The 25,835-nt window shown below is 52.9% G+C and overlaps 1 protein-coding gene across 5 annotated transcripts in view; it reads left to right on the top strand.

The window, feature by feature from the left end:
- The window catches only part of ABR (ABR activator of RhoGEF and GTPase), a 173,598-nt gene that overhangs the window by 31,683 nt on the left and 116,080 nt on the right, over positions 1–25,835 (top strand). Inside the window, exon 1 of one of the 5 annotated variants that reach the window (XM_019739466.3) lies at positions 3,347–3,771. The exons of 2 other annotated variants lie outside the window; for them this stretch is intronic. Coding sequence is in view for 1 of the 3 variants with exons in the window: in XM_019739464.3 (XP_019595023.1) it covers positions 8,682–8,742 (61 nt within the window). In the remaining 2 variants the exon portion in view is untranslated. Of the gene's footprint in view, positions 1–3,346; positions 3,772–6,913; positions 7,092–8,059; positions 8,743–25,835 lie in introns of those variants that run through there. 2 more of the 5 variants (XM_074320135.2, XM_019739464.3) reach the window with 2 other exon arrangements.

Below are 25,835 nucleotides of genomic sequence, written 5' to 3'. Positions count from 1 at the left end.
ATTCCAGTGGCCTAGGATGATTTTTTGGACCATCACAGACCCAAGGCCAACAAATCTGACCTTGACTAAAAATTGGGCGTTCAGTTTGTCTCTTTGTTTCAGTGAAGGGAAAATGAACCTTCTTCCCTTTTTGCAGGTGCCCAGCAGACCAGCTGAGTCTGGGGCAGTGCCTTCCAGAGCTCTCAGGCCTGCCCAGTGGTCCCCATGGCTCAGTGTGCCCGAGGCCTGTCTGTCTGTCCATCTGTCAGCCAGTCTGCAGAGCATCTCCAGTTCGGTCCTTGGGAGGATAGAATCCCTAGAGCAGTTTCCATTATCGGTTTTCTCTCACTAAGCTGAAAGCAAGATTTTTCCAGCTATCTGTTTGGAAGGGCATCAGTGAGTGACAGCTTCAGCCTACAGACAGGGGTGGCAGGATCCCTGCTGACACCCAGCATCTATTTTTTCAGCTTCCCAGCCAAACAGGAAGAGGAGACCCAGGGCAGGCACCCACTCAAACACTGCTTTTTCCCAGGGAAGAGCACCAGTTGCCTCCTTCCTTTAAAAATCAAATTTAATTGCAAATTTGGGACAGGCCTAGGAAGAAGAACTCCGAGAATTGAGACCAAAGTTTCCTGAGTGGGCTGAACCATTTCTGAGTTCCTATTCCACTTCCATGTCAGAGTCTGATTGGGTGAAAAAGAGCACACACCAAATGCTGGCCGCTCAGCACGGGAGCCCTGTGCATTGGGAGTTTTAGCTGGGATTTTGTGTGAGCAGTTGGAGAATTAATTGGAGCAGCCATTCTCCTGCCCCAAATCTGATCCTATGATCCTGTTGTTTTTTTCTGAGTCTTTCTGGAGAGTATGGCCATTCTTTTTTTTAATTATTATTATTATTATTATTAGGGAAGGGGAACAGGACTTTATTGGGGAACAGTGTGTACTTCTGGGACTTTTCTAAGTTGAGTTGCTGTCCTTTCAATCTTAGTTGCAGGGGGCACAACCCACCATCTCTTGCGGGAGTCGAGGAGTCAAATCAGCAACCTTGTGGTTGAGAGGACGCGCTCCAACCAATTGAGCCATCCGGGAGCTCAGCAGCAGCTCAGCTCAAGGTTCCATGTTCAATCTTAGTTGCAGGGGGAGGAGCCCACCCTCCCTTACGGGAGTCGAACTCACAACCTTATGGTTGAAAGCGCATTCTCCCACCAACTGAGCCATCTGGCCACCCGGGCAGCTGAGCGGCAGCTCATTGACTCCACTCTAGTTGCAGAGAGCGCAGCTCGCTGGCCCATGTGGGAATCGAACCAGCGGCCCCGTTGCCCAGAGCTCGCACTCTAACCACCTGAGCCACCCATCCGCCCTGAGTATGGCCATTCTTGACATGACATCGAAACCAGCCCAGGAGGTTCTTTTCCAGTTGGTAAAGCTAGGCTAGCTAAGGTACCTGTCCTTCCTCATTCCAGACCCTTTGTGATCAGGACCATATTTGGTCATTTATTCATTCATTCATTCACTCACTCATTTATTCATTGAAACCACGTTTTCAAGGTGCTCGGCTTACAGTGGTGAATGAGAGATGTGGTTCCTACCCTCTTGGATAGCTCAGTCTAGCAGAAGAAACAGGCAAACCAGCACTGAGTGATTCACAAGAGCGCTAAGTAACCTGAAGTGCAAGTCTCCCTGGTCCGATGGGTCGGGAAAGCTTCTTGCAGAAGTAATATTTACATTTAGACCAGGAGAAGAGTAGGAGATATCCAGGCAGAGTCGGGGGTAGAGCATTTTAGCCAGAGATATCAACCTGTGCAAAAGTCCTGAAAAAGCAAAAGAGAACAAGGAGGAGAATGTGCCAGATGAAACTGAAAGGAGATGCAGGGGCTAGGCCACAGGGCCTGTGTGCCACCAAGAGGATAGGAGTCTTTGTTCTGACAGCCGTGGGAAGCCATTGATGGGTCTTAGAAAGGAGTGACCTGCCAGATGTGTTTTAGAAAGTGCGCGCTAGTTTCTGTGGGCTGCTGGGAAGCTTACTCCTTTGATTGACCGTTCTAGCTGTGATGCCAGCCTTGTGAGCCTGGGGCTGTTGAAACCAACCGTCCAGCTCAGAGGTGACCACTGTGCAGCTTTCACTGACCACCACAGCCAGTTCCATTCTTTTCTACTTTTTCTTCATTAGAATACGTGTCACATGAGTTGGTTTCTCACGTCAGCCACTGGCACCAGACTATGTTCACGAGACTGAGTTGACTCGCCCAGGGCAGGGTGCAACAAGTTTGGGAAAGGGGAAACTAGGAGTCACAAAGTTTCATAACCAGAATCTTACAAAGTGCCTTATGTAAACGACGCAGGTCTTGGGGCTGTAGGGGGACAGAGAGCAGGGCGAGGCTGAGTCATCCATGTAGGAAGGAAGGCAAGGGAATTCCCTTGCAGGAAGGGGAGGGCTGGTCTGTGATTTCTTCTCAGAGACTATCCACTGCTTCCTGATGACCTGAGCTAGCCCATCAGCCCATCTGCTTCTTCCTTCCAGGGGTCATGATGATACAACGCAGGCTGGGTGCAGGTATGTTGCCAGCTTCTGGGGAGGGGTAGCCAGAGCCACTGGCATCCCTTTTGGAGGTGGCCTGGGCCAGAGGTAAAATTTAGGGAGGACACCAAAGGGAAAAGAAGAACGGGGGGTCTGAGCTTGCCAAGGAACTATACTCAGTTCCCCCTAATCAAGTAGTGTTCTCAGCTCTGTTGGCATTTGGAGACAGATGTTCTTTGGGACAGTTCTGCATATTGCAAGACATTTTAACTTCTCTGTCTTTAAAATGCTCCTACATAGTGCAAATACTTTCTGTTAGGGCAATACCAACTACCCCTCCCCTAACTGAGAATCACTGTTCCAGTGTTTTTGGGGACCGAGTATGTACAGCTATGCTTTAGGTCTTGCAGCTGGCAAGCAGGGAGACTAGGGAAATCCGGGTATCTCAAATATCCCCTAAGATATTTGAGAATATCTTAGGGGAGATTTGGATGATTATTCTTAGGCCCCTCTTGGGGGCTTCTGCTGTGTCCTGACCCCAAATGGAGTTCCTCCTGACCTCTACCCTTGTTGCTCACAAGGGTAACCTGCAGCCCTGTGCAGAATCTGTGGGCGAAGCTGAGATTTGAGTGCAGACCTTTCCAGGCCTCATGGCTGGACAGCCTCTAGTGGCTGAGGTGCTGCTCTGTTGAGTCACCAGATGGCGCTCAAGAGCGCCCACTGTCTGCCGCATGAGCTCTGGTCGCAGGAGTGACTGCAGAGGGAACTTGACTTAAAGAGGCCGGGTCCTTAAAGAGACAGGGCCACACACGCGCGAACTTGAACGGTAACCCCAAAGCGAGACTCCACTGATAACGAGTCCCACTGGCTAGGCTCTGATGCTCCTTTGTCCCAGCCTTCGTGAATGTTAAGCTGCCACTTCTTGAAGCCAGTCTCCTTGACAGCCTGCCCCTGTGGCCACTCCTGGGCCTGACAGGGCCAGGGCCAGCCTGGTGGGTGGCGTCAGAACTCCTGACAGAGCAGCGCAGGGCTGGGATGCATCTGCAGAACTCTGGCTGAAAGAGCGAGGAGCACAGCCAGCTTCAGGGGAACGGTGACCACAGAAATTCAGAGGGCCAGCCTCTGAGTTCTGGCCCCAGCTGGATATGCCCCTGCTTTGTTTGATTGGAGCTGATAAGGTTGGAGCCATTGAACTTTGTTTCTGGGTTTGGGGACTTAGAGAATCCTTCCGTCTCTTCTGCTGGCCTCTTTCCGAGTGCTGATGCGGACGCTGTGGTAAGTAAATCAGGAAGGGCACTCCAGACCCTACCGCTGAGCCCTCTGACCATCTCTCTAGGGAACCTCTCATGTCGACCCTTGGGTGGTGCCATCTGAGCCATGTTGGATGGGGGCCACGTTAGCGGGGGCTTGGCATGAGACCCTCCTGAAACTGCCGTTTGCTTAGCTAATCTAAGGCAGCTACTCTGCCCAGAAAGCTGGATGGATGGTGGCCACTGGCCATGGGAGCAGGGCTTCAACACGCTCTGGGTATGTGTGGGGAGCGTCACCGCTACAGGGACGTGGGTGTCACTGTGCTTTCTCCTGGCCGCGACGCTGGGGGAGGCGGCAAGGGGGTGAATGCAGTTCTTGGGTTTCCATCTTACCAGAGCTGCAGAGCTTTCCCATGACTCAAGCTGACACAAAACTTTGGTAGAGAAATGAATAACTTGGGAGGGCTGTGAGTTAATCTGTGCTGCCTGCAGATCTCACTGTCTGCTGGGAAAATGAGGAGGCTAGGAAGAGGCAGGTAGGAAGAGAGCCAAGGATAGAACTGTTAGGCCAAGGTTTCTCCCTTAGAGGTGATTCAGTGGAAGCCTGGGGAATTTTCTTCTTTCTTAGGCACAAGGGGTGAAGGTGAACTGAGAACAGTAAGTACCACTTTACTGTACCAAGGTAAAGGACATGAAGCAAGGAGTGGGAGACAGGCCACCCCAGGGTCTGCTAGGAAGCAAAGTGTATAGTCCACTGGGGCTAGTGGAAAGCCTGGAAGTCACCTACCTGATCCATCTGGGTATTTACCCAGAGATGTGAAAACTGAGGCTGGAAGGGCTTGAGACTATGCCCAAGTCACAGAAGCAGTAGCGTTTGGCAGGGCCTAGAGCTCAGGAGGCTGGCGTGGGATTGCACGGAGCTTGTATCCAGGGTCATCTGCCCTGTTGTAGTCGACGTGGTTTTCTTCGGGAACCGGTTCTCTTTTGCTTAATCATTGGTGGCCCAAGGGGTTCTGGAATTACACTGCCTTGCGCTCCTCCTGTAGCTCCGATTTCTTCCTCCTAGAATTTAACTTCATTGTGTTTGTTCATTTGTTCACTCATTGTAGCCCAACACAGAGATTACACGTGCGGACTCTGGAATCAGAGTCTCGGTTCATTTCCAAGGTCACCACTGCTAGCCAATGGTTTAGTCTTTATGCTTCTGTGGAATGGGGAGGATGGTTACCTATCTCACTGGCTTATTAGGAGGATTGAGTGAGATAATCTATGGGAAGCACATAGAGCTGTGCCTGGCACTTAAGAAGCATTCAATAAATGTTAACTGTCATTAACTTTATTTATTCAACATGTATTATTGAATACCAATCTGTTGGGCTTTTTCCATCCTGGCCAAGTGGCTGGTAGAAGCAAGAATTGGTTGTTGGAGAGACAGTGAATAGCATCCCCTTGGGAATTAAGGGCGAGGCCACAGACCTTCAGAATGGGACATATCGTCCTCCCACTCAGCCCCTTGTCATCAGTACCCTTGGCAAGGCAATCGACTCTTAAATCTCCCTGAAGTCTGGTGATGAGGCAGGAGCAGGCTGGTCACGATGGGAGGTGGGGTGCTGAGGGCAGCCTGAGGGCACAGGCCAGAGGGAGGGCCAGGGAAGACGGAGGGTACTCGCCCCAAGGACTGGACAGCAAATGGTTAGTGCGGGCTTGGAGGACGCAGTGTAATGGGTACCGAATCAGTGCCTTGTGGTGCAGAGACAGGTCTGCACTTCGCTGAATCAGGGTGGCCTGTCCACAGAAATGCCCCACTGCCGTCCGGACAGATTGGGGTTGCTGAAAGAGCACTTCACCTTTGGCAAAATGCAGATGAGAGTGACTCTTGGACGCCTTCCTTCGTAAGGTGTGATACCGTGTCTCCCCCAACCTCCTCCCCACCCTCAGTGCCAGGAATCTGGAGGCTTCTGCTCCAGTCTCAGATGACCCTGGTGCACAAAGGCCCACATCCGTGTCTCTGCAGCCAAGGTTAGAATTGGGCTGTGTGGTGCGAATATCTTCTGGAAGCTGTCCAGGAAAGGCCTCAAGGAAACTTTGAAGTAACTGCCCTTTCCCTGGACACGTATGTGTGAGGCAGGTGTGTAGAGACAGAAAGGGGCTGGAAGTGTTTCCTAGAAGGTGGTCTCTAACCCATGATCAGCAAAGATTTCCAGGGACCTTTGCCACCCTGCTTCTACCAGTAAGCTGCCAGTGGAGGCAGCATGCATGGCATTTAAGAGCATGAGTGGATGGCCAGGGTTCAAGTCCCAGCCCTTCACTTACTGGCTGGGCAGGTTACTTAGCTGCTCTGTGCCTCAGTTTTCTCATCTGGAAAATGGGATAACAGTGAGGTTCACACTGAAATAATCTTGTAAACAAAACACTAAGGTCTAAGCCAGGTGCGCTGTAGGCATTCTCTGTTAATTATTAGGAGTGATCCTCCTTACTGCCTCTAAGATTCCTCTTTCCTTCTACCCTGTATTGTGTCCTGGGGTGGGAGGCCCAGGACAGGATTGGACAAAAGGTAGAAAAAAGCAAACTATGGTGATGCTAAGGAGAGCAACTGTAACATTTTTAGCTTGAAAAATGCTGAAAATAGCTTGTTCAAGATTTTGTAGATAAAAATGTAAAATGTATGCAAATGTATGTGACTCACGCAGAAACATACATCCATGGCCTGCTTACAGCCAGTGCCCGGATGTAGCCTTCAGGAAAATCCCCATAGCATGCAGAGAGGACCCAGACTGCCTTGGTGGTGATGGTGGTGGTGGTGGTGGTTGGGGAGGGGGCAGTGCTGCTGCTTGCCTGGGCTGTGCCCCTGTTGACATTTTTCTTCTGGGTTCTATGCCTTTGGAGAGTTCCATGTGGGCAGAAGAGAGCCCTGGGCTCCACTCTGCTCCTCCCTGCTCACCGTCCTCCCTCTGGTTCCGTGGAGAGCCCATTTGCTCCCTCTTCCATTCTGCCTCTATTTCTGGAGCATCTCATTGGAGATGTACGCCACCCTCTCTGCCAAGCTCCAGGTGCCTGCTTGGTCCTCCCAGTCTTGTATGCAAGACACAGATGGTGGGAGGGTGACAACTGAGCAGGGAGGGGCCACAAGAGTCGAGCCAGAGTCTGAGCCAGGAGGGCTGGGTAGAGGAGAGCCGAGTGGATGCAGGCACGGCCCAATGTTTCCTCAGGGTTCTACTGCAGCTACCTGAGGAGGCTATCCACACTCCAGAGTATCTTTCCCTGCTACTCCCAGGGGCTCCCCCTACCTGTGTCAGCTGGTGGTCACCATCTCCTCTCGGGCAGCTCTGGGCAGCCTCTACGCAAGTGAGTGTTGGGGCTGGGTGCACGCTTCCCTTCAGCATCGGGGGTGAAGCTCTGCTTCTCCCCTTAAGAAGAACTAGACCTACAGTTTGGAAAGATGAGGAGACCCCCCCACCCCACCCCCCACACATACTCTGTGGATGCTGGCCCCCCACAAAGGCCAGGAGGAGATTTCACCTTGCAGGCCTGTCTGTAGAGCTGGGTCCCATGAAGTGCTTGGGGGTGGGGCAGGGGGAGGGTCTGCTCACTATCTGAGGTGAAACCAGCATAAATGGCCCAGTGGGCCATGCCGTTGGTGGGCCCACTGACTCCCTTCCCTTGGGCTCAGGAGAGGGGCTTCCACACCCATGCCCCCCATGCCCTGGAGCTCCCTAGGCTGACCTGCTCCCCTCCAGTCCCTTCTCCTGAGTCCTTTGGCCCAAGGAGGCCCAAGTTGCCTTGGGGCGCATGGAACCAGCACCTAGGGGACCACTGTTCCTGGGGAGTGGTCTTAGAAGGGATTTTGTTTCTAAAGGTTCTGTTCTCAGAGGCATCTTGACCCCAAACTTCCCTCAACTGGTATGTGATTATGCCTACATGGTGTGCCTCCCGGGCTGTGCTAGGGTTCCCCAGAAAAGGCTCCTGGAGGGGACCTGGCAGAGACCCTGGAGCCTCTCTGTACCCCAGTTTGCCCTCCACAGCCCCACACTGACCCCCAGCCTCCCGCCTTTCTCCAGCAGCCCACCCCTGGCATGTAGTGCAGGAACCGCTTGGCTTTTATATTAAGGGTGTTTAAATAGATGACGCGCTGTTAAGGTTTGGAAGGAAAGAGCGCCAGGGCAGCCAGGGCTGCGGACGGGCAGGACCTTAACCCCTTCAGCACCGCCCCCCAGGCTTGCCTAGGGAGGGGCCTGGCAGCCGCACCGGCCCCTGAAACTGCGCTTAGAGATCCTGGGGTGTCAGGTGATGTCACCCCTGCGGGCCCATAGGTCTCCCTGCGGCACCTAGTCTGCGGGTTGCCAGAATTCGGCTGGGCCCAGGAGGGGAGGAGAAGCCTGAGCCTGCACCGCAGCCGGGAGAGCCCGACAAGACCCTCCTCCATCCCGGGTTGGAGCCCTTCTCGCCCGGGCGTCGGTGGGGACCCGGGCTGCTTCCCACACCCCCACGGGGTCTGGAGGCGTGCTGCGGAGGGGGAGGGGGCGCGGGAGCCTCACGCCCATTGGTCGCTGCCCGCGTCCCCCGCCCCTCGGCTCCGCGCAGCCCCGGGGAAGTTGCTAGTTGGAGCGCGGGCTTCGAGGCCGAATCTCCGGGATCCGCAGCGGGGCTCGCTGCGGACGCAGTGGTCGAAAGGGCTCCCGGGGGCGCTGAGCTGCTCGCGCCCGCCCGCCTCTGCCCTCCGGGCAGCTCCGGCTCACTCCTCCCTGCTACCTGTTTCCCTGCCGACCCCAGCCTCCACCCCGCGCTGGGCAACTTCGGCCTCCGGGGCTGGCTGCCCCTCACGGCTCCCGGCCGGCCCTCCCGCCCGCCACCGGCGCCCTCCCTCCTTTGTTGTGCGATGAGGCTCGGGTTTCCGATCTGACGGAGCCGCCGCCGCCGCCGTGCGGAGCCGCGGGCATGGAGCCTCTGAGCCACCGGGGCCTGCCGCGCCTCTCCTGGATCGACACCCTCTACAGCAGTACGTGTGCACGCGCGGGTCGGGAAGGCCGGGTGGGAACGGGCCCCGAGTCCCGCGCGGCGCCCCGACGGCCCTGGGGCCCGAGGTGCCAGGCTTGTCTGCGGAGCCCGGCGCGGGCTGGGGGCTGCGGGCTGCGGGCACGGTCAGCAAGGTGCCCAGCGGGCTGGGAGGCGGGAAAGCGGCGTGGGGAGCCCGCGATCGGCAGCAGATAGGGTCTCCAGAGCGGACTTCAGGTGGGTGGGTGGGGGCGTAGGGAATCGACTGAGCCAGGAGAGCTGTGTCACCCCTCTCCCACCTGTTGTGTAACTGAGCACTTCCCAGCCCTCAGGAAGAGGAGGTAGCCCTTGTAGGTTCTGCCTCCGCTCCCTGGCTGCTGCTTCTGTCCAGGCTGAAGCAGAAAGGCCATTTTGGCAAAGCCCTTGGGGCTGGAGTTTGCCACCTCAGGGACATCCTGAGACTGGTGTGTGTTTTGGGGTGGGGGTGGTTGGGAAGGGAGACTGTGTGTGCAGATCTCCGTGGGGGCCATTTGGATGAAGGAGCTGAAAACCCCCTGCTCTGCAGTCTTTCCCGCCCCCATCCTCCCCCCCCCCCCAAAAAAGAAAAAAACAGACCTTCTCGGCTTCTCCACCCCCTTGCTCCCAAATCTGCCTCGATCATGTGATTGCTCTTGCGCTGCGCTGGGGATGTGTAACTGATCACTCATACATTCTGGGGGTGAGCGCCCCCACCCCCAACCCCCTCCACCTTCCTTACGTGGCTAAAGTACTGCACGCACTTCCCACCCCTGCGTTGAGATACAGTCTCCAAGGCTCTCAGGGATGTAGGAAGAGGATCCTGTTGGCTGGCCCCTGGAGAAGATAGGAAGTGGATTTCTCCCTCCCCCGTCACTTCAGTAGGACCCTCCCACTCTCTCTCGCTACTCGCCTAGCCCAGAAACCTAAGGCGGGGGGCAGCGGTTGGGGGAGGCAAGTGGAGCCAGGATCTGGTTCTGGACACTGGATGCCAGGAGACAAGGACATTTTTAAGGGCCAACCTGGTACCTGTCATACGGAGGGTGGGGGGAGGGAGTGGACGAGGATGGTGCCTTGAGCTCTGGAGGCTTCTCAGTGCTCAGCATCCAGCCTCTGACCTCTGCGTCCCCTTGGATCCCCGTCATCCCACATGCCTTCTCTTCCCTCTTCTCCCTTCTCCTCCCCCTCCATCCTTTTTTCCTCCCTTTCCCCCCCAGGAGCTCTCCTTGTGATGGTTCATTCTACTTTGGTTTTTCAACATCAAAGGGGCAAAGCAGGATCCCCTGGGCACGGGTCCTGCGCCCAGCCCAGCCACTCCATCTGCGCCTTCCCTTGCGGAGGCCGGCACCATTGGGTGAAGGTCAGGGCCCACGGCTGTGTGGCGAGTGTGTGCACGTGTGCCTGCATGAATGGGGGCACACATCTGTTCAGAGTCGGGCTGCAGATCAGCTCCGGGCCCTCAGGAAGGATTAGTGACCTCTTAGCTGTGCTCTTGCAAATAACAGTCATAACAATGCCTCGTATTCACATGCTGCTTGTGCTCTTGAATATCTCTGGCTCTTTGTGAAACCCAGTATTGGCTTCCCTATTTCCCAAAGCATAGAATCCTGGCTCTGGCTTTCTCTTCATTGCCCTGAAGAACTGTCTCTGACCTGATTATTTCTAAGTTTTCCTATCTCCGCCTTCTCCCCGCGCCCCTCAACAGAGAAGCAACGTTGCCTGAGGTTGCCTTGAAATTTTCTGACCAAAGGAAGGCAGGACCAGGAAAGTGAATTAGATGAAGGGCCTCTTTGGGGGTGTCTGTGAACCAGCCCTGACTCAGGCAGGCTGGTATCTGAGCTGTCTATTCTGCTGCTGCTTCTACCCTGGCCTCTGGGCTCCTAGGGCAGTGTGATTGGGGGGGGGAGGGGGGGCACTGACTTGGCAGCAATGTGAGGAGTCCCCGCGTCCTTCTTCAAAACAACTTATTTGAGAGCTGGAGAATGCGGCTTCCTGGGGAGGTGCTGTGCAGTCATGTTTGGGCTGTTAGCCATGAAGTTTCCTCTTGACAGGAGCCTAAATTAAAACAAATACCCAGCCTGTCATTTGCCTGGCAGCAGGGTTTTGTGGCCCCCAGAGGAAGTTCCTTTGTCTCCTGGGAAACTGTTTGCTTACAAGGCTCTCAGTCCTGGGGTGCAAAGTCACCAGCAGAGCCAAATCCATCAGGAATTGTAAAGGCGAGGTACCCAGGGCACAGGGTGGCCAGGGTACTTCTTAGGGCTGTGAGTGGCCCAGCGATAAGTCTCCTCCTAAGCTCGTGATAATAGCATCTAACCGTGATAATAGCGTCTCCTAAGGACCTGCTATGTGCCAGGCACCACGTTCCATCCTTTCTCTCCAAACCTCACCACTTGACAAGATGGGTAGTCTTACCTCCATTTTACAGGGAGAGAAACTCAGTAAGTTCACATCATTACCCAAGGTCCCATAACTGATAAGTGACAAAGCTGGAATTCAGATCATACCTTAGGAAGATTGTGAATTTCACCTGGCTATGTCTGAGCTTATTTAAGGCCTTAAAATGTCATGAAGTGGGGAGCATTTGTCTCTTTGGTCCTCTGTCACAGAGTTCTCCCTGAAATGGTCCAGTGGGGTACGTGGCCTCAGTAACTGGCCTGTCCCTGTGTCTCTTGTACCTAGGAACTGGGACCTGGTCCTGGAGCCAAGGGAGGGCTGGTTGAGGCTCTCTCTGAGCTCACTGAAGCCAGTGAGTCTCTGCTCCTAAAGGCCCCACTGCCAACCAGCCCTTCTTCACACGCTTCCTAATTTCAGAGTTGTCAGCGCATTTTTTCTGGCTTCAGCATCTGTGCCAGAGGAGTGTGTCTACTGCCATTACAGGGTGATGGTCATTTGATAGGGGTAGGCAGTAGCCCCCCTCTCTCCCCTGTGGTACAAGTCCCGAAGGGCTGCGGTGATGGCGATTTGTCTGACTCAAGGAGATGGGTGGACTCCCAGCTGCCAGAGTGAAGTGGGACTGACTGGAGCTGAGTCTTTGCCCCTGAGAAGCTGGAGTGGCCAGTGAGGCTTCCAGCCACTCCCTGTCTCTGTATCACTCATGTTCCTACACTAATTGAATACTGTCAGCTTCACCCCTTAGTGCTTTGTCTAGATTCTTTCCCTGGAGCTGGTGTGATTCTCTCTGTAGGGCTGTGTTCTTCGTTTTATCTTCTCTGTATCTTTTTTTTTAAATTTTTTATTGGGGATCTTCTCTGTATCTTTCATCACCCTTTCCACTAAACATGTATCACTTTCTCTTGGTTTTTCTCTATGCCATGGGATTGGGTTGACTAAATTAAATTCTGTGGAATGACCTCAAAGTGGCGGGGCGGCGGGGGGGGGGGGTGTGCCCTGAAGCTTTCTCTGTCCCTCGAAGTGGAGACTGCCCTCCGAACAGATCCAAATTGAGATGTGAATGGGCCCAGGTAGGCTAATGATAATTTGGCACATCTTCAAATGGAAAGCCTGTAGCCATGTGTTCAGGATTTATTTAATAGAGAGCAGAGGGCTAGATGTAAGATCTTTTCCTTTGCCCATTTCAGCCTCTTTTTGTCCCAAGCCATTCAGCTCTGGCCTCAAACATACCTACGCTATGGAGCCAAGCAAAAGCCTGCAGTTACTTGGACCTCCCAGAAGGCAGAGCGTGATCAGCTGTTATTAGAACTGGCCTTTTGGAGAGTACTTCTCTTACCCCAAACAACATTTCCAAGGGCTAGTTCAGTCTCTCGTGATATTTCCATGCCCACTATAGACTCAGCGCCTTGTCCAAGGGCCAGGAAAGCATCTGGGGCTGTGGGGAGACCAATCCATTCCCAGAGGAGCATGAACCTGCCTCAGTTTCCCACCTTATTCCTGCGTTAGCCACTGGCCTGGCAGACTATGTAGGTTTGATCAGAGCCACTCTCTCACCTAGACCACCCCTGATGTGTTGGTGAACACCTACAGATGGATGTTTCCTTTTCCTCAGTAGCCCCAGGCATAACACCAGCCCATAATTGTCATGGCTGCTGGAGTCTCAGAGGTGGGGCTGGCAGAAGAATGAAATCATCCATTCAGAGAAACGTAATTTGTTGTTGTGATGGCTGCTGTCCTTTGGAAAGAGGAAGAAGTGACAGGAACGCTCGTGAAGAATTAGCTAGAAAATCCTGTGAGGTGGGTAGAAGATGGGGGAATAGTGAGAAAACCCCATTCTGTGTCACGCTGGTGGGTGGGATGGATGGAAGACTTGGGCTGTTCTCTGAGGCATGGTCTGTTTCCTGGGCTATGCGGGTGCACACGCCTTGTGGACACTCCTCTGTAAAGTGAGGCTGTGATGTCTCCCGTGGGTACCATGTCGATGAGTCAATGTTTATATAAAGTGCTTTGAAGATGAGGGGTGCTGTTGAACGGCTTGGCTGTCCAGCTCATCACGGTCCCCAGCGGGGAAAGGGATCCGTGAAAGGCTTGCGGAGGAGTTGGGAAGGGAGAAGGAAGGGGGTGTGAGGATCAGAGTATTGGTCCAAGTTCTTAGGTACCTAGCCCGGTGCATAATAAGCCCTCAGTACTTTTTGGTTGTGTGAGTGAGTCTGGGAGGGAAAAGAAAGCTTCTGGGTCCTTGGCTGCTTTCATTTCTTACTCCACTAGAAATCCCAGAAACCCATCGGCTGGCCCATTCACAAGTTTCCAGCTGTGTGGATCTGGTAATTGAAGTAGCTTGTAGTGGAGTCGGAGACCCCCCAAGGGAGTCCCACGCGTTGCTAGGGCTTGTGAGTCTGTGATTGGAAGACTGCACTGCCAGTGTTTGTGCTGTAGCTTTGGACTCAGCTTGAGCCCTCTGAGGGCAAACCAGGAAGTAGGCGGCTTCAGAACAACTCGACGTCATCTCCACGCCATTTGCCTCTGTCGGGCCCCTGGTATGGTAGGCTGAGGGGGGGATTGGAGTACCCATCACATTGTCCCTACAGGGCCACGGCACTTTCCACTGAGGCCGGTAGGAAAGGCCTGCAGGCTTACCCGTCTCCAGGGCGGCTTGGGAGAGGCTGATGTTGACTTGTGACCTTAGCGTGTGTTTCTTTGGGCAAAATAGAGTCAGTGGGAGCCGTGGATGCACCAGACTGGCAGGGGGAGCATTCTGCTTGTCCCTGAAGCTTGGGGAGAACATGTCCGGACCCCGTAAATGGGGGCTAAGAAAGAAATCAGGGCAACAGGCAGACTATAGGATGCATCCCCGAATGGGGGTTGGGGATGGCTGCTCAGTCCAACCCTCTTCTCAAAGCACCGGCAAAGAGCCCTTTGAAGTGGGGCCGAGTGGCACCATGACCCACTGCAGATGGGACAGCCCATTCTCTGTCCCCAGACTCAGACCTGATTTGGGCCTCTCCCTCAGTTTGCTGCCCGTATGCTTTATTCCTGTCTTCTCTTCCTGCCCTTGCTTTCCCATCACACGTCGGAACAAAAGATGAATGTGGGTTGACTGGCCAAATCGAAACTGACAGCGTGGGCTTCAGAAGGTGGGGTCAGGTGGGGTGGGCCCTGTGGCGACCTAATTGGTCAGGTGCTAGTCCCCTCTTTTGACCCTCACCTGTGATACCTTCACGTCCCTCTAGACCACAGGGAGACATGGCAGATGTGGTCAGGCATGTTGCCCAAGGTGACCAAGGTCTCCAGAAGGGCTGGGGTGGCTGGGAGGTCTCCGCCACCCAGTCCTCATGGAGCTCAGAGTCCTCGTCACGCTGGTTGACGTGGCCACTGGCCTCTGGGGTTTCGGTGGAACTGGTGCTGCCTCGAGAAGCCCTGTATTGACTAGGGATCTGTGGGTTTACTCAGGGCTGCTGGGGAAAGATGTGGCCGTAATTACCTTCATGGGAGTGAAGGGTTGATCCTATTAGTATGCTGGGCTCACCCCGTCCTCCTGGGCTTTGCCTCCTGGCCAGCAGCAAGGGTTTAATGGCTCGAGATTACAGAGAAGTCCAAAGACGTTGTGTAATTAAGCCCAGTTATTTTCCGAGCTGGAGGGTAGCTACTCCCCACAGCCGCAATTGATTTCCTCGCTTGTGGTCGCCCTGTTCAGCGGCACGTTACCCTCGGCCTAAACAGCCAATGGACCATCTTTGTAAGTGAGTTTCCCCTTTGAAGGTGCAGTTTTAGGAGAAAACCCCCTTTCTGAGAGTTTTGGGGTCAGGGTGGCAGTGTGTGCTATGTGGCGGTGCCCCCTGGAGTTGTGTAATGGGGCCCTTTTTCAGAAATGTGTCTGGATTCTGTGAAGGGACATAGAAACCTCATCCTTGGGTCTCTCACCACTGTGGGGCCCAATGAAAAGAAAGCTCATCCATCCTTCTGGGTTCATGGAAATTAGATTTTTCCCATTTGGTATAGGAAGGATGAAAGAAAAGGTAACATTTCACCAGCCCTACTATGTGCCACATGCTGTGCTAGGTAGTTTCCTTACATTATCCGAACAACCCAACAAGGTACCTGTTATCCCCGTTTTACAGATGAGGAAACTGAGGCTCTGAGAGGTTAACTTATTGCACAAGGTCTCCCAGTTTGAGCTGGATAAAATCTCAGATCACTCCGACTGTCTATATAAGCCCATTCAGCTTCCAACAACAATCACCATTATAGTCAATATCGACTGACTTCCTACTATGTGTCAACAGTGTTCCAGACGTTTCCCATGTGGTATCACCAATCTTCAACAGCCCTTCTCCTATGAGGCAGGAATTATTATCTCTATTTTATAGGGAGGAAACTGGGGCTCAGGGAAGTGAAGTAATTAATTCAAGGTCCTAGAGCTAGAATACAAGCCAGGAACTGAGCTCAGGTTTGGCCTGACTCTAAACTGCCCTTTCTCCCTTGCAGCGCCAGTGCAGGCCCCTTGGCAGCGGGCCTTTCCCCGAGGTGGACTGATCTGTTCATCTCTCTAGCTAGCATGACAGCTGTGAAGACTGTCTTGGCTCCCCCCATGGCATGTGGGCAGCTCTCAGTCCTGTACTGCTCACTAATTGGGCTGCCTCTTCCTAAGGGGTGATCCTAAGAAGGTCTTCCCATGGGCGCTTGGAATCCATATCTCAGTGTTACCTTGTCCCTGAGATTGTTGGCAAGAAGCACTGATTGTGTGTGTGTGTGTGTGTGTGTGTGTGTGTGTGTGTGTGTGTGTGTGTGTGTGACAGAGAGGCAGAGAGAGAGACATTGGGGGGTTGGGGGTAGGGATGGGGTACAGCTAGTGCCCAGTTTCCAGAGCAGAGCAGGGCTAGGGGCAAGGAAGTGGGCACTGCAGGCAGAGAGGACTTGGCAGAGCCCACATGTGCTGGCCCTGCTCTCAGGCCTTTTTAAATTCACCTCCACAGCTTCCAAAGGAAAATAAAGAGAGCCCTGGGCCCTAAATCAGGCCACTGCACACCGAGGTCCTTTGCTGGGGCTCGGAGCCAGCTGGGCTGCAGACCCAGCTTCTGCATTTGAACTCAGCCGCATGCAGCATGTTAATGATGGGGTAGGTCCCAGCTGACCCTCAGCCCCACTCCCCACGCCCACTAAGACACCCCCCCCAACCCAGAGTCCCCTGTTGAGGTCAGTCCCCTGGGGACGCCTGTGCTGGGGGGCTTTACACCTGAGCAGACCTCTCTTGAGCTGGAGCCAGACCGGCTGGAAGAAGGTTGGAGGGCTTGTTGCACAAAGCCTTTGTGTGTGGTGAATTTTTTGGATGTGGTAAAGGGGATGAAAGCTGCCCTGAGCTGACAACCAAAGCAGGAAGGTGAAAGTGGGATAGTGGGAGGGGCTGCTCCACAACTCTGTTCTCTTCCTTGCTCTTTGCTGCTCAAAATTTCACTGGCGGCCTACTTCCTTCACTGAGTCTGTAGGCATTCTTAGGAACCCTTGCTTGGTTAGGTGTAGGGACCCACGAACCCCCCCCCACTCACTCATATGTTTGTAGGGGGGCACATGTGGAATTTCAGCTGCCCCTACGGCCTTAGCTGCTCCCGACCCTTCCTCCCACCAAATATAATGTAATATAATATAATACAATATAATGTAATATAATACCAGGTCTTATTAATTTTTGCTCCAAAAGACGCATTAGAGCTGATTGTCTGGCCAGGTCTTATTTTCGGGGAAACACGGTAGCATGTGTCAGCAACAACATAACATTTTTTCCAAATATTTCCATCCATAGTTGAATCTGCGGATGCAGAACCTGTGGATAGAGAGGGCCGACGACGGTACATGCATTTTACATCATAAGCCAGTATGCACACAAACTGAAACCAAAGTTTCATGGGACAATACTTACCCTATCACATGTGCAATGCACTCGTATTTTTATGGCCTTCTGTTCTACTCTATTCCATTCTACTCCATTAAAAACAAACCCCAAAAGTACTGGTCATGACCTACTACATTAATTTCATGACCTGCAATATGAAACATAGTGGATGAAATGATCTCAAAGGGCTTTCTGAACTGCAAGGAGGAATAATTTACCGAACTGCAGTCCTTTATACATCACTGTTGTGATTTTTGCCAGATTCACACACTTCTGTTATTATGGACTTCATGTTTTTCTTCAATGTGATTCATTGTTTAAAATATAACTTACTTAGAAAGGAAACTAATGGGACATCTGTACCACTTGCAATAGATCAAAAATTACCTTACAAATAACTTCTCTAAAAACTAAACAATGTTACTCATTCTAGTGATACACTGTTGCCATTGGAAAGATCTAGGTCGGAGCCTCCTGTGTCTTTATTTAAAGGAAAGTAAAGAGAGGATAGAGGATAGAGGGATGTGAAAGGGATACTGGTACCCAACAGAGTCTTTCTTCTTCAGTAACAGGAAAGATTGAAAGGAATCAAGAAAGGAATAATTTTCTCAACACGTGATTGAATGCGCTTTAATGCAGATGGCCACCGAGCAGGTGCTAATGATGGGCTCTTTTGCATCCGGGTCCCTATCTATCCAGAGTCCTGCAACTCACGTTTCCTGTGATGGAAGAGGGGAGGGGAGAAAATGATTTTTTCCTAGGACCAAATATACTAGAGCAACCGCTCAAATTCTACTGTGCATTTGAATCAACTAAGGATCTTGTTAAAATGCAGATTCTCACACCGTAGGTGTGGGATGGGGCCTGAGGTTGTGCATTCTAGCAAAACCCCAGGCAATGCCCACGCCGCTGATGGGGGTGTAGGTACCACGATTTGGGTAGCAGGTCTCCAGGGCCCTTTAGTCCCCACTCCTAAAGGATTGACTGCAGACCTTGAGCCAAGTCAGACCCTTCTATAACTCTGGGTTCCGGCCAAATAAAGGCAATCCACGACACATCTCTCTTTTGCGCCCATTTCCCAATCAAAATAAAAAGGAAGCAATTGATTGGACACCCAATGGGTGATGGACTTGAGCTAGTGTTCTCCCATTCATGCTGTCATTTAGTCCTTAGTAAATCTGTGAAAGGCTCTTACCCTCATTTTCAGGATGAGAAGAGGGAACAGCCATCGTGGTCAGCCTCTGCTGGGGACTTCTGCCATGGTGGGGGGGGGCACCTGCCGTGCTGGGGACCTACCAGTTCTCCTCTGCCCACCCCCTTTCTGAGGTGCAGAAGCTCAGGCATCTGGTCTTTTTGAGTGTTTCTGTCTAGACAAAACCCATGCCCTCCCCACCCCCTTCCCCCCTGAAGGGCCAACTTCAGTGTTAATGGAGCAGAAAGCCTTGGTTGTTAATTTTCTAGTGCATCATTGAGAGGGCTAATGAGAGACCAGCTGGTGTGCTACCCACCCGTGTAGAAGCCCCATTTTCCCTTGATTTAGGTGGGCAAACGTTTTGCAGACCCGTGGCAGCTTCTGACCAAACGTCCCCCCCTTGGGCCTCAATGGTGCCCACCTGGATGGGTCAGTGGGCACCATGTGTTGTCTTTGGGTGCAGAACCTTTAGAGACCAAAAGCAAGAGCTGGTGATGTCTCCTGCTCCCTGGAAAGGAAGGAAGGAAGGGACCCAAATTTGATGTCAGAAGAGCTGTTTCTGGCCTTGGGGCCCAATGGTGGCTGGTCAGCTGCTGCCACAGCCAGGCCCTTGCAGTGACACCTGAGCTCCCTCCACCCCCAGCCCCACCTGAGACACCACCCCCTTTCCACAGGCTGTGGCTCCACTACACTCACTTCCACCCACCTCTCCTTTGTCTAGAAACCTCCCGTGGGGCATTTTCTTTCCACCACATTCAAGACCCCCACATTTGGATTTCCCCGCAGCACACTCAGCCCCCACTCCCCGCCCCAGTCAATGAGGCTTCTCACCTACCCATAGCCAGCCTCTGTGCTCTGGTGAATGCCCTCCCACCCAGCTTTAACCCTCTCTGTCCCAGAGACACCCCCCCTCAGAACTCAGAACAGGCTTGCTCTGGGACACATCACTGAGCATTTTCTTATCTAGTGTTTTATAATGTTTACCTGTATAGTGTTTTGTGCCTCTTGTCATTTCTTCTCTGACAAACTCTAACCTCCTCAGAGGCATGAAGAAGACTAACAAAGGCTGCCATTTATAGGGTGCCAGACATCGTCCTTAAGTACTTTACAATGGCCCATTTAATTGTCAACCTCCCAAGGAGGTCCCAACTCTTTTTATGCAGCTTGATGGATGAGGAAACTTTCCCCCCAAGATTCTACAGTGGTTAAACAGCTTTTCTAAGGTCACACAGCCTATAAAAAGCCGAGCTGGGCTGTGAACCCAGATCTTTGTGGATGACCAGCCTGGGCACGGGGCCAGGGGTGCCATGTGGGGGACACACCAGGCCTTCTCTGAATGAGAACCTGGGGGTGGGGCCCAGGCATCTGTGTTGGAAAAGCTCCTCTGTGTGCCCAGCTCCCTTCGGGAACCTTTCCTGCAAGACCCGGCTGTGCCTCTAGCGAATGGGAGCTTGGAAATGCTTTGTGATTGGTTGGGGGGTATGAAGAAAGGGAATGTTCTGGGGGCCTGGGGGCCATTGTTCTAACTGGAGGGCCGGCCAGTAAGGGAATCAAGGAGCAGAGAGGGTGCGAGGAGGAGGTAGAGCTGGGCATGAGGAAGGGGGAGAGGGATGCCTCTCTGTCCCGGGCATCACTCGGCCTCACCCAGACGGAGCATCTTGTAAAAATGCAGGTTCTGGTGCAGCAGGTCAGGGGCAGGGCTTCTGATGGCATTTCTGACGAGCCGTCAGGTGATACCCAGGCTGGGTAGGAAGGACCTAGATTCCTCAGAGCCTTCCTGGAGGATCTGGTTCAGCCAACGGCCAGTCTCACACCTTCCCCCTCCCTCCTTCCTGGAGGATAAAGTCCTGGGCGGAGCAAGGAGCTCTTTCAGACGCTGCTCCCCTCCTGACCACCTCCCGACCCCCTATCCACACTGAATCCCTCACAGCTCCCCACACACAGCTTTCTGTACATGCTATTCCTTGGCCTGGAGGCCGCCCCTTGGCCTTTCTTGGCCAGGTGACATGAGGCTGAATGTCACCTCCTTGAGAAATCACAGACTAGGGAGTGGGCTCTAGACCTAGACCCCTGGCCCTGTGAGGAGCCCTCAGGAGGTTTCTTGAACCATTCCCTGTCCCTGCTCCCAGTAAAGGTCAGCTGTGGTCCCTGGCCTTGCAGAGGTGTGGAAATCAGGTGACTGAACTGTCCTGCTTTGAACACCATTTCTTGCCACCTTTGAGTAAAAATAGAGCTGAGAATGACTGAAGTGAGACCCCCACTTGGAGTCTGGGAGAGCAGAGGTGGGGCCTCTTCAAGGAAAGGTGCATGGGGCACTCTGGGGGGCCCGAGGCCACCTGTGTAACCTCTGGGGAGGGCCCTCGTGACCTGGGCTGGGGCTCGGGCCACTGTGGCTGTGCCCGGACTCTGAGAGGCCAGGCTGGCCTCTGTCAGTACCAGTGCTGCTTTCACTTTAACAGTTTCTCTCTTGGCCATGGAAATATTTCAGGACTTCCGGAGGGGTTTCCTTTGGTGCTTCCTGAGTTTTCTCCTGGGCTTCTTGCCTCTAGGTTCCAGCCCCAGGCAGGGACAGCTCCCGGAAGGGCTGTGGGTGTCAGCCTGGCTGACTGTAGCCCTCGCTGGGAGGTCCCCATCCCTGGCCACCCACCCTCCCTCTCCTACAGGCAGGTTTCCTGGTGCACTGATTTGGGGGAGAAATACCTCCCTCGCTCTGGGAAAAATGGCTCTTCTTGCACGCAGGCTCCGTCCCGGGGCTGAAGATGTAGGTAGGTAACAGGGCTCAGTTTCTCTCGCTCTAGGCCTGTTCCCTCTTCTGCAAAGAGGGGTGCAGCTGGAGGGAAGAGCGTGCTGCTGACAGGGAGCGTGGCCTTTGACTATGTGCGGGGACAGTTATCTCCGGACACAGCCCCTTTGAGCTTCGTCGCTCCCACCTCTAAAATGGGAACAACCTTACCCACCTCACCGAGAGGGCTGCCAAATGTTTTGGCAAATAAAAATACAGGATGCCCAATTAAATTTGAATTTTAGATAAGCCATGACTTTTTTTCTTTTTTTTCTTTTTGGTATAGTATATTCCATGCAACTCATCTGAGGTTCAAATTTTACTGGATGTCTTGCATTTTCTCTGGTGTCCCTACCACCGGATTGAATGGTACCTATGAGGTAACACTTAGCAAGGGGATCCATCTAGATGTTCCTTGCTCATTTCATTACTTTCTTCTCTCCTCTGTTCCCCCCCTGACCCCTACAGGGCAAGCCGATAAGAAATTTCTGTGGAGTTGTCACAGAAATCCTGAGGTGGTTTTTTGTAGTGTTGACACAAAACAATAATGATGTGATGAATGGAGAAATGCTAGTTATAATAGCTGTCACTTACCTAGCACTTACTATGTGTCCCACGTTGTTCCAAGCACTTCCTGTATATTAATTCCCTTATTCTTGACAATAATCTTATGAAGAAGACACTTACGTCCACTTCACAGATGAGAACACAGAGGCACAGATTAGGTAAGTAGCTTGCACAAGGGCACTAGCTAGTAAGTGATGAGCTGGGATGTGACCCCCAAGCAACCTGTCCCCCGTTCTCTTGCTATTAAACAGGACACTATGCTGCATCTTGCCTACCAACTGCCACCGTGAAAAAATGTCTAGTTTCTTTAAGCTCAAGGGCATGGAAACCTACAGAGATGGTCTCACAAAGCAGGTGATAAGGCAGCATACTCCCAGAGGGAGGTGTGACTTCCTCGGTCCCCTGAGATCCTTGAATGGAGAGAGGGTTCAGCCAGGCATAAGGAGCTCACTAGGGGTTTACATCTTCCTGCCCACCGCCCCCAAATGTCATGGAGACACTGGCCATGTGCCAGCCTGTCACCAGGTGTGAGACACCCCACTGCATCCCTGAGTGTTTGTTCAGACACTGTATAAAGGGAGGGTCCCTAAAAGACCTGGGCTTCAGGCCTGACTGAGGTCCGTGCCTCCAAATCCTCGTTATTCCAGGCCCTCCCCAGATACAGTCACTCGTACCTAACTGCGCCACCGTGTGACGTCTTCCTTCTCCTTGAGAGTCTTCATCATTCTCCAGGATAGATACCCCCCCCCCACCTTTATAAAATGAAAGCATGTAGTTATGAGAGACTAGAAAAATACCTAAAAGCAGAAGAAAGGAAATCCACGTGCCATTGTCCCACCCTCTGAGAAGAGCCTTTCCTCTTTGCTCTTCTGTCGCCCAGGGTCTGGCCATGTGGCCCAACCGTGTGCTCCTGGCCGAGATGACCTCAAACAGCCCCGTGTCCTAGTACCCACCCTGGATGCTTGTGCCAAGGGGGATGAATGGGAAAGAGGGTCTGGAAGCCAACAGGTGGCATCTCCTCTTCTCCAGCTGGCTCTTTCAGACGCGGGGGGATCAGATGCCTGCAGCTTCTCTCACTCTCTCTCTCTGTCTCTGTCTCTCTCTCTCTCTCTCTGTCTCTCGGCCATCCCATCTCCCCGCCGCCCTCTGCACCCCAGCCCATCGCAGGAGCACCATCTGGAAGTGCCCCTAGTTACAAGGGCTGCCCTGTCCCTGCCCCTGCTTGTAAACAGAGACCGGTTTCCAGAACGCTCATGGAGGCAGCACGAGTGGCTGTCTTGGCCTGAAGCCCAGATGGAAGTCTTCCTACCTCTCATCCCACCGCAGGCCTCTCCCGAGCTCCCTTCTCAGGGTTGTGGTCTTTCCCCATTTTCTGAAGGTGAACCCCAGTTAGTTCAAAGAGAACCCTGAGACCAAGAGCTTGGCTTGCTGTTTCTGCTACCAGCTCCTTGCAGTTCTCTGCCACCTTCCTTTTTCACTCTGTCCCCTCCCCACAAGTCCCCCGAGGGACTACTCAGTAAGTGGTCAGGTTCTCAGAACCCCTGGTTCATCCATCAGGAGACCAGGGTCCCCAACCTGGTGATGTCCACATCCTTCAGGGTCCAGCAGGAAGCAGGTGGCACACACACACTGGAGAGTTTAAAGAGAGTTTCTAAGGGGACCATGACCAAAATGTGGTCAGGGTGAGGGGCAGGTCTGGTTCCCACACCTAGAGACACAGAGATGGTGTGAGAAGTCTCCTGGCAGGAGCTGCAACCTTTGATTACAGCACACAGCCTGGGTGGGCCATAGGAAATGTCCCAGCCTCACACCCCGCCCTTCCTCTGATCTCTGTTGAGGCAGAAAGCAGGGCAGGGAAGCAGGGAGAATGGACCTGGAGGGGCACTTTCCAGGAAACTAGCCCGTGTCTGGGTAAAATCATCCCGCCGATGCCCTCCCTGCAAAGTGAGCATTATGAATACCTGCCTCATGTAAGTCCTGGGGTTGCGGTGAAAATCAGCTAAGCCGCTGATCGGTGACAGTGTATGTGCCTGTGTTCATCATGCTGTTTTATACCCCAGTAAAGGATCATTGCTATTGATAAACGCTCGCCGAGTACCCGTCACAGTGTGAGTCTTACACAGTCTCACTTCTGCTGGGGAGCATCTCATCTCCAAGGGACATGTGGGTAAAGGACAAAAAGTTGCAAAATTACAAAAGCCTGGATTTGACTCCCAGAGCCCCAGCTTAATGTTCATGTGGCATCGGGTGAGTCACTTCATGAGACTCTCTGCAGTGGAGATGGACTCAGGGGGCTGGTTTGGGGTTCAGAGGAGAGTGGATGCTGTCGTTACTGTTAGTCAGCCGTGTGGGGGGTGCTGAGAGGACCTCGCAGGTGTCCTTGGCCCGATTTTAAAGACTTGACTTCCAGGCGAGTGGGCCTTTCTGAAAAGCCCAGGATGGGGTGCTGAAGAGGATGCAAGATTTTAGGTCCCCAGCCTTTGTGTACCTGAGAAGGGATGGTGTACCTGGGCTAGAGGTCTGCATGGTTCTCTAGAAGGCAGTGAGACCTGGCTGCCACCTGCCCCCTTCTCTGGCCCAGGGCACTTGTCAACAGTACTCCCTGGAGGCCCAAAGGGTAAAGAATAGCAGCCTCATCAAGTGACCGTGTGTTCACTGGAGAAGTACCCCACCTTGGGAGATTTCCATGTAACTGAAGGTTTGTTGAGTGAATGCATGAACGAATGAACGAATGAATGAATGAATGAATGAGTGAATGATTATTAGTCTGCATTAGAGGTTCTCCTTATAGCCAGAGACCTGGATGTAAATACTGATTCTATGAAGTCATTACATCTTTGAGCCTCAGTTTCCTCATCTGCAAGTTCTGGGTACAATCCATATGTAGTGTGCAGTCGCAAAGCTGACATTTGAATACATTCAGTTATATAATGTGTGGAGAGTACTGAGCCCCTAGAGGCACCTATTAAGTGTCACTTTCTGCCCTTTAGCAATGCACGTGACTAGGCCCCGAGGGCTCTGATCCTGGCTGTGTGTGTTCTTTCCTCTGGGGGCCTACCTCCTTGTCTCCAGGCAAGGCCTGCTGTGTGTGTCTCTCCTCTCAGCCCTGAGGGACCTATTCTCGCGGGACAGCACCCCCCTCCTTGGTGGCAGCCTCACGCACAGGGCCTGCAGTTCAGGGCAGCTTCCCTCATCCCTCAGCCGAGCCCAGGCTCCGAGGCATGGGTCTCAGGATGTCCCCACTCAGCTGCACTGACCCTGGCCCAAGGAAAAGGAACTAACTCCTACTATGCACAGTAAAAACCATCACTGACTTGTGCTGTGTGCTTCCCGTGTCCAGGCACTGATTAGTTTGTTCTCTCTCCCGGACTCACCAAGTCCCCATGGCTAGAACAGCATTTCGATATAACTGATTTCCTTTGTGGTCCTGTGCATTGTATTCATGACCCACGGCACAGAAGAGTGAAGGGTCTCGACTGCTTCCCAGAAGACTGTGAGTTCAAGGTCCCTGTGCTCTGCACAGAATTTGGCCTTTTCTGCGTAACCCTGGGCCGTGACTACGCTGGTGGCTTCCACGGAGCTGGGAGGTGTGAGACCTGGGCTCTTGTTCTAATTCGGCCACACACCTGGTGTGTGATCTAAGGTGGGTCCTCCGTGCCCTCACCTGTAAAATTAACAGTTGGATGACCCCTATGTGGTTTTTATTTCTATTTTATATACATGACACACATCATCTCTGTGAAAGAGCATAGACAGTGTCTGGATTTGGTTTGGTAAAGACTTGAGACAAACAGCCATTTGCCCTTTGTTCAGCTTGAAGGGCCACTGGCACTCAGTGCTAAGAAGCTGCCATGTGCCTCCCTGTGGTCATTTACTAATACAGAGCACCGCAGACTGGGGGCTGACGCAAGCCCCCTGCAGGTGCCGTCTCCCAGTTCTGCGCTCCAGAAGTCCAAGACCCAGGTGTCGGCAGTCTGGGTTCCTTCCGAGGCCCTGAGGGAGGCTGTTCTGGTCTCTCTCTCTCAGCTTCTGGGAGTTCGTCGGCAGTCTTTGGCATCCCTTGGTTTGTAGGCACATTGCCTCCATCTTTGCCTTCATGTTCACATTACCCCCCTCTGTCTCTGCAGCTAGATTTGCACTTTGTATAAAGAAACCAGTCATGTAGGATTAAGACACACTGTAATGGCCTCATTTTAACTTAATTAACTCTGTAAAGACTATATTTCCAAATAAATCACATTCTGAGATAACATACCTTTTTGG

Source organism: Rhinolophus sinicus, chromosome 12, assembly GCF_057876585.1.
Source record: "Rhinolophus sinicus isolate RSI-liver-muscle chromosome 12, RSI-T2T, whole genome shotgun sequence".
Classification (NCBI taxonomy): Eukaryota; Metazoa; Chordata; class Mammalia; order Chiroptera; family Rhinolophidae; genus Rhinolophus; species Rhinolophus sinicus.
Note: the sequence above shows the minus strand (reverse complement) of the source record. Positions and strands in the feature narration are given on the sequence as shown.